This window comes from Numida meleagris, chromosome 2 (genome assembly GCF_002078875.1).
Source record: "Numida meleagris isolate 19003 breed g44 Domestic line chromosome 2, NumMel1.0, whole genome shotgun sequence".
NCBI classification, from domain to species: domain Eukaryota; kingdom Metazoa; phylum Chordata; class Aves; order Galliformes; family Numididae; genus Numida; species Numida meleagris.
Genome location: NC_034410.1, coordinates 2,594,934 through 2,605,279, shown reverse-complemented (window position 1 = coordinate 2,605,279; position 10,346 = coordinate 2,594,934). Strand labels below are relative to the sequence as shown.

The 10,346-nt window shown below is 43.1% G+C and overlaps 1 protein-coding gene across 1 annotated transcript in view; it reads left to right on the top strand.

The window, feature by feature from the left end:
* MYL3 (myosin light chain 3) overlaps positions 1 to 10,346 on the top strand; it is a 36,330-nt gene that overhangs the window by 16,674 nt on the left and 9,310 nt on the right. The window contains exon 2 of the mRNA XM_021388089.1: positions 6,467 to 6,494. Coding sequence (XP_021243764.1) covers positions 6,467 to 6,494 — 28 coding nt within the window. The remainder of the gene's footprint in view (positions 1 to 6,466; positions 6,495 to 10,346) is intronic.

Sequence of the window (10,346 nt, the reverse complement as noted above, 5' to 3'; positions counted from 1 at the left end):
TTCTCTTCTCTTCTCTTCTCTTCTCTTCTCTTCTCTTCTCTTCTCTTCTCTTCTCTTCTCTTCTCTTCTCTTCTCTTCTCTTCTCTTCTCTTCTCTTCCCTTCCCTTCTCTTCTCTTCCCTTCTCTTCCCTTCTCTTCCCTTCTCTTCCCTTCTCTTCCCTTCTCTTCTCCTCTTCCATTCTACTCCACTCTAATCTAATCTAATCTAATCTTCAACTCCTGAATGAATTTACAGAAAACAAGGGAGCAAGGGAAGGTGAACATCACTGAGTATCAGTGCCAAAGGTAAGGCTGCTTTGAGTCACCATACGCTTGGATATTTCTCCTGAACCCGTGCCCTGTAGACTTATCCTTAGAAGATATTCAGTGCACCATGCTATGGCAGAGCAGATATAATCTGAGATACTGAAGTTCAGTCTTGTAATTCCTTTTTCACACAGAAAGTTCATGGGTTCCCCAAATCCACTTCTCAGGATGGCTGCAAAACTCATCAATTGCCTTGAAACTATAAAGTCTGCTGAAAGTGGCAGAGGTGGTGACATACTGTTCTATTTTTTCAACTCTTAGGAGACCCAGATAAACAAAAAGTTCAAGGTGACCATTTTCTGGTAGATTAGAGTGCATGCTGGAAACAAAAGTCTTTTTTGTTTTTCCTTACATAGCAGCATCTTCTCCATGATCTTGACTAAGATTTTTCCTAATTTGCCTGATTTGAAGCATATACTGTTTTTTTTTTTTAAAGGCTCCACTCGTTGAGCTGCAAATAATTGTCTGTTTCTACCTTTCATTATTATAAAAGGTCAACAGTTCTGTTCTCAGACTCCAAAACAATATGTTTTCTGCCATTAAAGCAAGCAAACAGAAAAGAAAAAACAACCGAAACCTAAATGGCCAAACTAAAAAACACAACCAAGCTCATGTTAATTTGAGCTCAACAGAGTTTTATGGTTGGGGTTCTAGCTGGTAATATGTTCAGCTGTTCCCCTTGAAGACCAGGTGGAACATCTTGCACTCTATTGAGTCACAGCTCATGTTCTACTCAGGTGTCCATACTGTACAGTTCCTTTCAACTCATCCTTAGAACAACTCTAGGAATTAAATGTAGATGTACCAAAAGAATTTCAGAAGCCAGAGATGATGAGAACTCAGGAGTGACTACAAATAGTCAAGAAATGAGACTTGACCATGTGTCAGTGTTTGCCCATGAGCAGTGGAGGAGTTTTGTACACCCTAATTGCTCTACGCAGAAAGTGACAGGAGAGAGGACAGTGGAGATGATGAGTATTAATAGATTTTAAAATGTCCTAGTGGAAAAAAAAAACAACTCACATTTGTGAAATACAAATGTAATCTTGACACAATTATACTGATCTTTATGGCATTTTGGGCTCCTTGCCATCTGCTGCATGTCTGCTTCCTAAATTGGTTCCCAAGAGCAAAATAAGAAAGATCCTTTTCCTTCTCCAAAACTAGTTCTGTCACAGCTAAGTGAAAAACCTTGCTGTTTGCTGTTTGTATTAGTATTCCTCAGAGTATTATGAAACAAGAGGAAAAACACTTTTTTTTTTTTTTTTCCTGGAGGGGCTCCTTTCTTGCATTGTCTAAATATTTCTCCCCAGATAACCTCCTGGATGCTGATTAGCAACAGTTTTATTAATAGGACTTCTTTCAGGCTTAGCTATGACTGACTTTACATGCACAGAATTATGTGCTTGATTGAGATACTATGGGTTCACAAATAAAGTCCCTGAGATAAGAAGCTGTGAATGACGTTCAAAGCACAAAGGGGTGCGTACATCTCTCCTGGTCTCTCTGGGACAAAAACAGCTTAATGTCATCCTTTACGCAAAGGGGACAGTCACATTAGGACCACAGTTTGTGCCACGGATAACCAGGTAATTAAGACAGATTGCTAAAACTTCAGGGAAGCTGGCATAACACTTGATGGGAACACGATTTAATTCAGATCCCTAGTGTCTATGAGGAATATGCAGAACAGCCCACACATCAGGGCAGGGGACAGGAGGAAAGAGATTAGCAGTCAGCAGCTCTGTCTCATAGGGATTTGTACCAAGTAACAGCACTGTGAGCCTTGGTGTTGTGGGTCCTTGGCATTCATAGGAATGTCCTTGAGTTGAAACCACATTGGCCAACAGAAAAAAAAAAATGCCAGGGTAAACTTAAATCTTCCAAAGTGTCAGCATTTTAAAAGCAAACAAACAAATAAAACCCCAAGGGAAGTTATGCTAGTTTAACCAAGAAGCTGGAGAATGTAAAGCCTACCTGGGAAAGCAAAGTCACATTAAGCCTGTAAGTATGTACTGCAGCTTTGGGTGATGAAGGATGCTCTGCTGACTGAGTTCAGCCAAGTGTGGAGTGATGCTGGTGGGAAGCTGGGTAAGTGCCTGTTGACTGGGGTGGGTCTGGGCATCAGAATTACTGCTGAGGGCTTTCACTCCCTTGGAAGCCTGCTGCAGTAGATCTGGAGAAGTGTGGGTATGGAGCCACTGTATGTAGCTGCAAGCACTGGGACCCCTTTGTCCACTGCTTGCCTTAGCCTGACTCCATTTTTATAGCCTGCCCTCTGGATCCCTTCTGCCTAGGGTCCATGGGACAGTGGTCCTGTTGTCCTCATGGATAGCTGCACCTTTCCTCTTACTGCATGGAGATAGCGTTGGTTTTGTGTGTTCCATACCATTCTGAGGGAGAGGGGAGGGAAAACAAAACTCCAACCATCTTCAGTCTAAATATAGCCCAAATTTGTTCCATTGGTTTTCAGTGATACGTTGTGGCTGGGTAAATGATGGCTTGCCTTTCCCTTCAACTCCAAGGTGGCATGTGCTGAGAAAGGAGAAAATAGCAGTGGACACCACCCACACATCTCTGAAGCTTTCCTGAGAGGAAGCCATGCCTGGGTGGTAGGTCTGGTCAAACTGTCTGCCACAGCCTTCTCAGCTGTCATGCACAGCCCTCCAGCTCTGGGTGGTGTTTTTATAGGGGACGTGATTAGAGGTGAGGCATGCTCAGCCTTTCAGCCCAATCCTTCCCTTTGATCTGGCCGTGGGAATTTGCAATCATCCTTTTTTTGTTCTGGCACAGTTTCTCCTGGCCTGCAGTCTGCCAAAGGGCCAGCTCAGGCTTTCTGGGTGGGATTCACCAGATCGAGAAAAGACATCTACATCTGCGTGAGTCACCCATGCTCTTTATATCATCACTGTAGAGTTGATTGATCCACTCAGTGGAAATGAGAGCAAAATTAATCTCTTCCTTAAGCACAGAACTAAACAAAGTCCAATCGCACCCTAGAAACGTCCCTTCCACTCTGCTGGTATAAATGGAATGAGAGATGGTTAACACATCTGGCTGTCTACATCTAAGTGTAGCTGAGATTAATTCTTTCCCAAGAACAATCCATCAAAGTGATTTAAGTACAAGCTGCCAGCAGCTCCGGCCTTATTTCACTCACACTTGCAATTGATGCCTAAATAAACTCAATAGGCCATTAGTTTCAGTCAAAACACAAAACTTTATATAATTAGACACATTGAGTGTTAGGCTGTCTGTTGACAACACACCTGTATAAATGTGTTCCCCAATAGATATTTACTTCTAATTTAGATGAAATACATGGATTTGGGATAGAACCTAATCTAGATGATTATAATCTTCATGACAAAGATATGTTTGGATCTGTCTATGTGTTAGAAAGGAAAGAACACTGCTATTATTTTGTTGGTTCCTTACTTGTGCTCTCTACAAACTTCCTTCCAGACAGTCTCCTGGCTGCCACTTAGGCAACTATGTTATTAATTGGACTTTGTTCAAAGTAAACTATGACTGAGAATTACAAACAAAGTGATAATCCCTTGAATGAACTAACTCAGATAAGGGCTGAACGGGGTGGACACAAAAACAGTGGCCTGGTTTTCAGCAGCTGCAGTATTAGTTGTGATGCTTCTCTTCCAAGACCACCAGATGTTTTCTTGTTCTTCCTTCTCCCAAGCCAGAAGATGCTCAGAAATATTACGGTAGGGAAAAAAAGACAAGACGTTGGTAGGGAATACGTGTAGGTGAAGGATTTGTCCAAAAGATTAGGGCTGATTAAATGAGGTACCTAAATAAAATATGGGCTTTCAATGTTTTCTGCTAAGACAGATTAAACCAGTAACTCCCTCTACACTACACTGCTTTCGAAAGTGGCCAAATCCAGCTATTCCTGCAGCTGATGCAGCATATCCTGCAAGAGGGGTCCAGGAACATCATTCTCTCAAGAACTTCTCAGCCACCAATGATGGATAGTTAGAGCTTCCTGCAAAGAGATCTCTGTCAGCACAGTGTTACTAACTGGCAAATAACGTGCATGATTAGAGTGCATTTGGGGCTGTCTGCAGCTGCCCCATAGGCACTCGCTGCGTGCTACAAATGCTAGAGCTCCTTGTGCTGCTCAGGGTATCTGGAGGCAGAAAACCAGCTGGGAGCTGTCCGTGGAGCCCTGGGTGGAAGGAAGAAGAGACTTGAGCTGTCATGCCATGTCACAGATGTCCTGGCTGCAAGGTTAGGGACTTCAAACTGCTCCAACCCTTAAGAGCATGAAAATCTCAACTAGGTGGTAAGGGTGGTGTTGTACTGCATTTCACTTTGAAGGAATTATGGAGTTTGTGTGTAAGGTGTTAACTGTGTCCCAGCTCCACGCAGCTGCTTTGCTGCCAAAGAGTAAAATATGATATTAAGCAACGAGAGATGGTCAGCTTCGTAAGGAAAATTTGACCCAGAATATGCAGGGTTGTGATTATGCTGGGGAGAGAAGAGGCTGCATATGTCAGGAGGAGAACGCTTCCAAGGGTGTGTTTGTGTACTATTAGGTCTGCATCAAGTGTACTGTTTGCACATTTATATTTACATGCAAATTAATGCATAACAAAACATGGCTTCTCTTCATTTATATGTTCACCATAAGGTCAGTCTGACAATATTCCTGCTTTACAGGAATGTCCGCAGCAGAAGAGATGCCAATTGTATTGGTATTCCCTGAGAGGCAGGTGTAGCTGGCTCCCTCATTGAAAGCAGAGAAGAAAACTAGTTACAGGGGTGAAAACTATTTGCTCTTGTTGTATCTTAGGACATCAGCCTCCCTACTTATCTGACAAATGCTTTTGAAAGGAGCTAAAGACCACATCAGAGGAGACTGCAAAATGAAGTTAAGCCCACACCCACAAACAAGGAATTGTGTAAAGGAGATACTCCCAAGGACTGGATGTCTTTTGCAGGCAGTTCTCCCCATCCTTACACTTAGGGTGCTAATGTCTGGATCTTCTCAAACAAAAAAACAAAAATAAAATAAATAATAAGCATTCTCCAGCCCTCTTGGTATGCAGTTTCCTGTAATTATATGTGGTAAGCTGTGTCTTGTCTCATCTGTCAGCAGCACACTGATTATAGCAATGGACTAATAATCCAGCACACTTTGAATATGCGGGTTTGAATCTTATTTTTATTGTAGACCATCATGCTTTGTCTCAAAACAAATCCAATAGAAGCCTGCGAGGCAGTCTGCAATCTGGTGTACAAGCTCATTGTTGACCTATGCCTATTCATTTGGAAGCTTGGACATCACATTCTAACAACGTGTTCCCTTCTTTGGTGTCAGAGCTCAGCGTCATCCCACAGGCCTCACAGAATGGAGTCCAGAGTGGCAAAAGGGAAGTGCCATGGAAAAGTAGAGAGCAGAACAACCCTAGAAGTTAGGGAGCAGTGGGAAATCTGAGGCGATGAGAACACAAGAGGCAGATGGCAGAGCAAGGTCCTGAGTCCATACAGTCAGGCAGTGGTTTTCAGAGGATCTTTTAGCAGAAGATACAAAAACAGGGCAAAACACCTCTAAACCCTCTCCTAAACCTCAGAGGCTTCCTGAGCCAGGTATTTCTGTGTATTTGGTAAACTTCAATGGCTTTCACCTCCAAGAAGTGGTCCCATGACCCTTTACACACATGTAGGTTGTGAGCTTCCACAGTATCACAGATTTTCATGATTGAGTTGCAAGAACAAAGAACCACTTCCTTTGCTTCACTCTGATTTGTGCCAGTCTCACTTGATACCACTAGCTCTTAGACAATGGGTAGTATAACCCCAGCTGCCTACAGATGAAACCCTTTTAGGACAGAGGCCTGGGATTGTCCACTGTGCTGCCATAATGATTTAGTGGGCATCAGTGGTAGGGGAGAACCTGGGATACGCAAAGAACACTACAGGAGGAACACAGGAGCAGCAGAAGAACAAAGGGCATTTGCAGCCTTTTGGTGCTAAAGATGGGGCTGACTGGTAAGGGAAAATGGAGGAGGGAAGAAGAAACACCTACAGGCTCTACGAAATTATTTTACTGGATGTTTGAGTCAATGACTTCATGGACCTCAAAGGCACCCAAGACATGGTTTTCTTGTTTTAATCTGGCTATTATCATCTCTTTCAGGTTGAATTCACCCCTGATCAGATTGAAGGTGAGGAAGATCTGTTTCTCTTCTGTGCACAGTAAATACCATCACTGGGAGGCAAGCACTGGGGTGAAAACAAGTGTGGGTTTTGGAGCTCCCTTGAGAGAGCTGTGCTTTAATTCATGGTTCTACCTCTGCCTCATCCCTCCTCCAAATCTTCCACTGAGTTAGTCAAGGGAAAAGGAGGAAAGTCATGCACCATGAAGATGGGGCATACCTTTTGTCAAAGAAAACATCATTTCCTCTGCCTGTGAGGCAAAAACAAAAAAGAAATAACCCACATCTCCAAACCACAGTCCAAAAATATGCTTTTTAGCTAAGAAAACCCACCAACAAAAAATCAATCCTTTCAAGAGAAAATCTCCCAACTCTGGTTTTGAGAGCTTTTCCCTGTATTTAATCAGAATTTAATTTATTACAGTTTTGTGACATCTCTCCAGAAACTATCAAATAATGACAGCAATGGTGTTTTTTCTTTCAAAGGAAAACATCAGCATTAGTTTCTGAACCTTTTCTCCCAGCCTAAGAAAACAATACTGAAACCTCATGTACGAAGTCTTGGGAAAACTATCCACTGCAGCTGTCCCCTTTTTCCTCCACTAATATCTGCTTTGTACTTAAAGGATAATTGATAGGTGGAACTGAACATCTGGCAGAGCTTTGCTTTGGTCTCTAAACATTTGGAAGAGCTTGGTAAAGCCTAAGAAAGACAGTATCAGAAAATGAATTAATTAACAGCGATGAAAAAATTGTGGGCCATACAGTCAGGGTAAGATATAGAGAGATATAGAAGGAAGGATTTTCTAAACTGGAACCAAATGCCATAATGCCTCAGAAATCGAGATTTTGCTACAAACTTCCAGAATTATCTTCAGATTTTCAAGATCCCCTTCACAGTTCTAGTTTCTGTCTTCTAACAGCAGGTCAAAACCAACTTGTGAATGGAGGCAACTGCTAGTTTCTAGGAAAGTGCCCAGGAGGTGGTGGAGTCACTATCCCTGGAGGTGTTCAAGAAAAGTTTAGATGTTGTACTAAGAGATAAAGTTTAGTGAGAAATATTGGTGATGTGTGGATGGTCAGACTAGATGATCTTGGAGGTCTTTTCCAGCCATGGTGATTCTATGATTCTATGGTTCTATTCTAATCCAAAAACCATGGGAGATCCACTGAAGAGTCCCAGTTCTGGGCCTCAAATCTTAAAGCTATTCCAGAAACACAAAACGGCTGAATTACTCATCAGTTAATGCCTTGTGGATTGGGTAGGACCCCACTAGTTTCTATGCCTTGTCTCTGTGTTCCTAAGGAAAATAAGCTCTTGAGGCCATATCAGAGAATAGGAAAAGCACTATTTTTTAAAAAATAGTGTGCTTCTCTGACTATCAGGCCATTGCAATGGCTAGGAAAAGGCAAATCTGGAGCAATTCCATGGCTGTCATAAAAGGTACCAGCTCTGCAGCAGATGCAGACCATATCTAGAAACTGAATTTTCTTTCTTTACAGCAGCCTCTGCTGCCTTCTGGTCTATCTGTGCACACTGAGCAAAGCTGGGGATCTGGGACTTGTGGAATAGGATATCCTTGTAGGATCAAAGGGAAAGCCACGGGGCAGGAAGCAGATAATATCTGTGATAAATGCAGTGAGACCTGTATGTAAACCACCACAGGATAACAGAAAGTCATCTGTGATCCTGTGATTCTGTGAAAGTTTTACTGTATACTAGAATCAGGAAAAACACTAAACACACCTATCATTAATCCCACATCCAGTTCATCAGTTCTAACATGAATGGTTGGAAAGATTGCCTAGCAGCCTGAATGTCACGTGGGGACCAAGCAGAAAAGTTCTGTTTTGTAGAATCACAGAATCATAGAATGGCTTGGGTTGGAAAGGACATCAAAGATCATCCAGTTCTAAACATGATGCCATGGGCTGGTTGCCACCCATTAGATCAGTCTGCCCAGGGCCCCGTTCAACCTGGCTGTGAGTACCTCGAGGGATGGGGCATCCACAACTTCTCTGGGCAGCCCATGCCAGCACCTCACCAAGCTCTCAGTGAAAAATTTCACCCTGACATCTAGTCTAAATCTCCCTTCTTTTAGATTAAAACTGTTCCCCCTCAGTGCCTTTCCTCCTGGCCTCTTCTTGTTCTTTTTCTGCTCTCTCTCCTTCACTTGACCTTTAGAAGGTTCTTGGGTTCATAGATGAGTAAACAGTCAGGCTTGTAGATACTCATTCCCAGGTAGAACTTAGATGCTTTAGGTGTAGAATTACAGAACCATAGATTCAGAAAATGGTTTAGATTAGAAGAGACCTTAAAGATCATCTAGTCCCAACCTCAATGCCAACGACAGGATTGTCAGCCACTAGGTCAGACTACCCAGGGCCCCATCCAGCCTGGCTTTGAATGCCTCCAAGAATGGAGCATTATGTCTGTGGCATGGTCCACAGCTGTCCCCAGATTGCCCCTAGCATACACTGTCCTCAATACTAGTGCACACATGTGAAAACCTTGTCAAGAAGTGCATTATCAATTTAACAAAGAGGACAATTGGTGCTCCAGTGCTTGACACTGTTTTCTTCTGAGTTAAAAAACACCAGTCAGGAAACAAATAACACTTGACATAACTTACAACTGTCAAACTGGCAGGACTTGAGAGTTGGAGCTCATAGAAGCTGTCTGTCAATCTATTATCACTGATCCCAGCTGTCTTTCTGACAGCTGATTCTGGGTTGAGGTGATGGGGGGGGAAACAGACAACAAAGTTTCCCAAAATTTTTCAAGCCATATCTTCTAGGATACTGTGAACCTCATCCCCTTGCTAAGGAAAAGCTGCTGCTGTAGCAGACTTGCTTGCAAAGAGTCACTGTTATGGTAGCCACCAAAATGTTATTCTCAGAGGAAGAAGAATGTTCTAGGGGTGAAGCCCTGTGTTACACACCCATCTTCACATGTCCTCCTGCCTACACTGCCAGTGAAATTCAGCGGTTGTTGCAATGTGTCATTATGAAACTGGATTCCTGGCCTTTTCAGAAATGAGAAGAATATGAGCTATCCAACATGAGAAGATAGGTAGCAATTAGGCGTACAAAAATACAAACTGCTCCTGCCAGTGGTTTAATGGCTAGCAAGGGGACAAAGGAGACCATAGCCACGCTTGTTTCATTGCTTTGATGGAAACTTGCATTAAGCCAGCAAATGTAAAAGCAAATAATAACTCCCCAAAAAGCTTCTGTATGTGGACAGAATGGTGCTTCCAAACCCACAGGCCAATGCTCTGATCAAAGGTGGTTACATCTGAGTTTAAATTGAGAGAGATGTGAGTTGTCCGTGAGTGATGGATTGTGAACCTTTAGGAGGTGGGGCAAAGGGTGCTCCGGAAAGTGGTCTCAGGGGCAGGGAGATGAGCAGCTCAGGGAGGCAGCTGTGTTTCCCATCCACCTTGGCTGCTGAGACCCCCAGGAAAAGAAACAGCTCCGACTGGGGCTTTGACCCCCTTCTCCAGTCCGCAAGGAGCCCATGAAAATCCACTATTGCCCTCTGCTGGAGTGAGGGCTGCTGGTGGGACCTGGGCTCCAGCTGGTGACTGAAGTAAAGACTGGAGAGAGAGGCAGGGAGAGAAAGTAAGAGAATGCAAAGAGGAGAATGCAAATAGGAAAACAGAAGGAGTGTTAATCAGTCCAAAGTGAGAAAAAGGCATCGCTGTTGGAAAGTACTGGGTGAGGACGGAAGTGAGTAAGATAGAAATGGAATGATAAAAAAGGAAAAAGGAGGGAGAAAGGAGGAGAAGAAAAACAGCAGCACTGGAAGAAGAAAGGAGAAAGGAAAATGAGAAAAGGAAAGGAAAGGGAAAGGAAAGG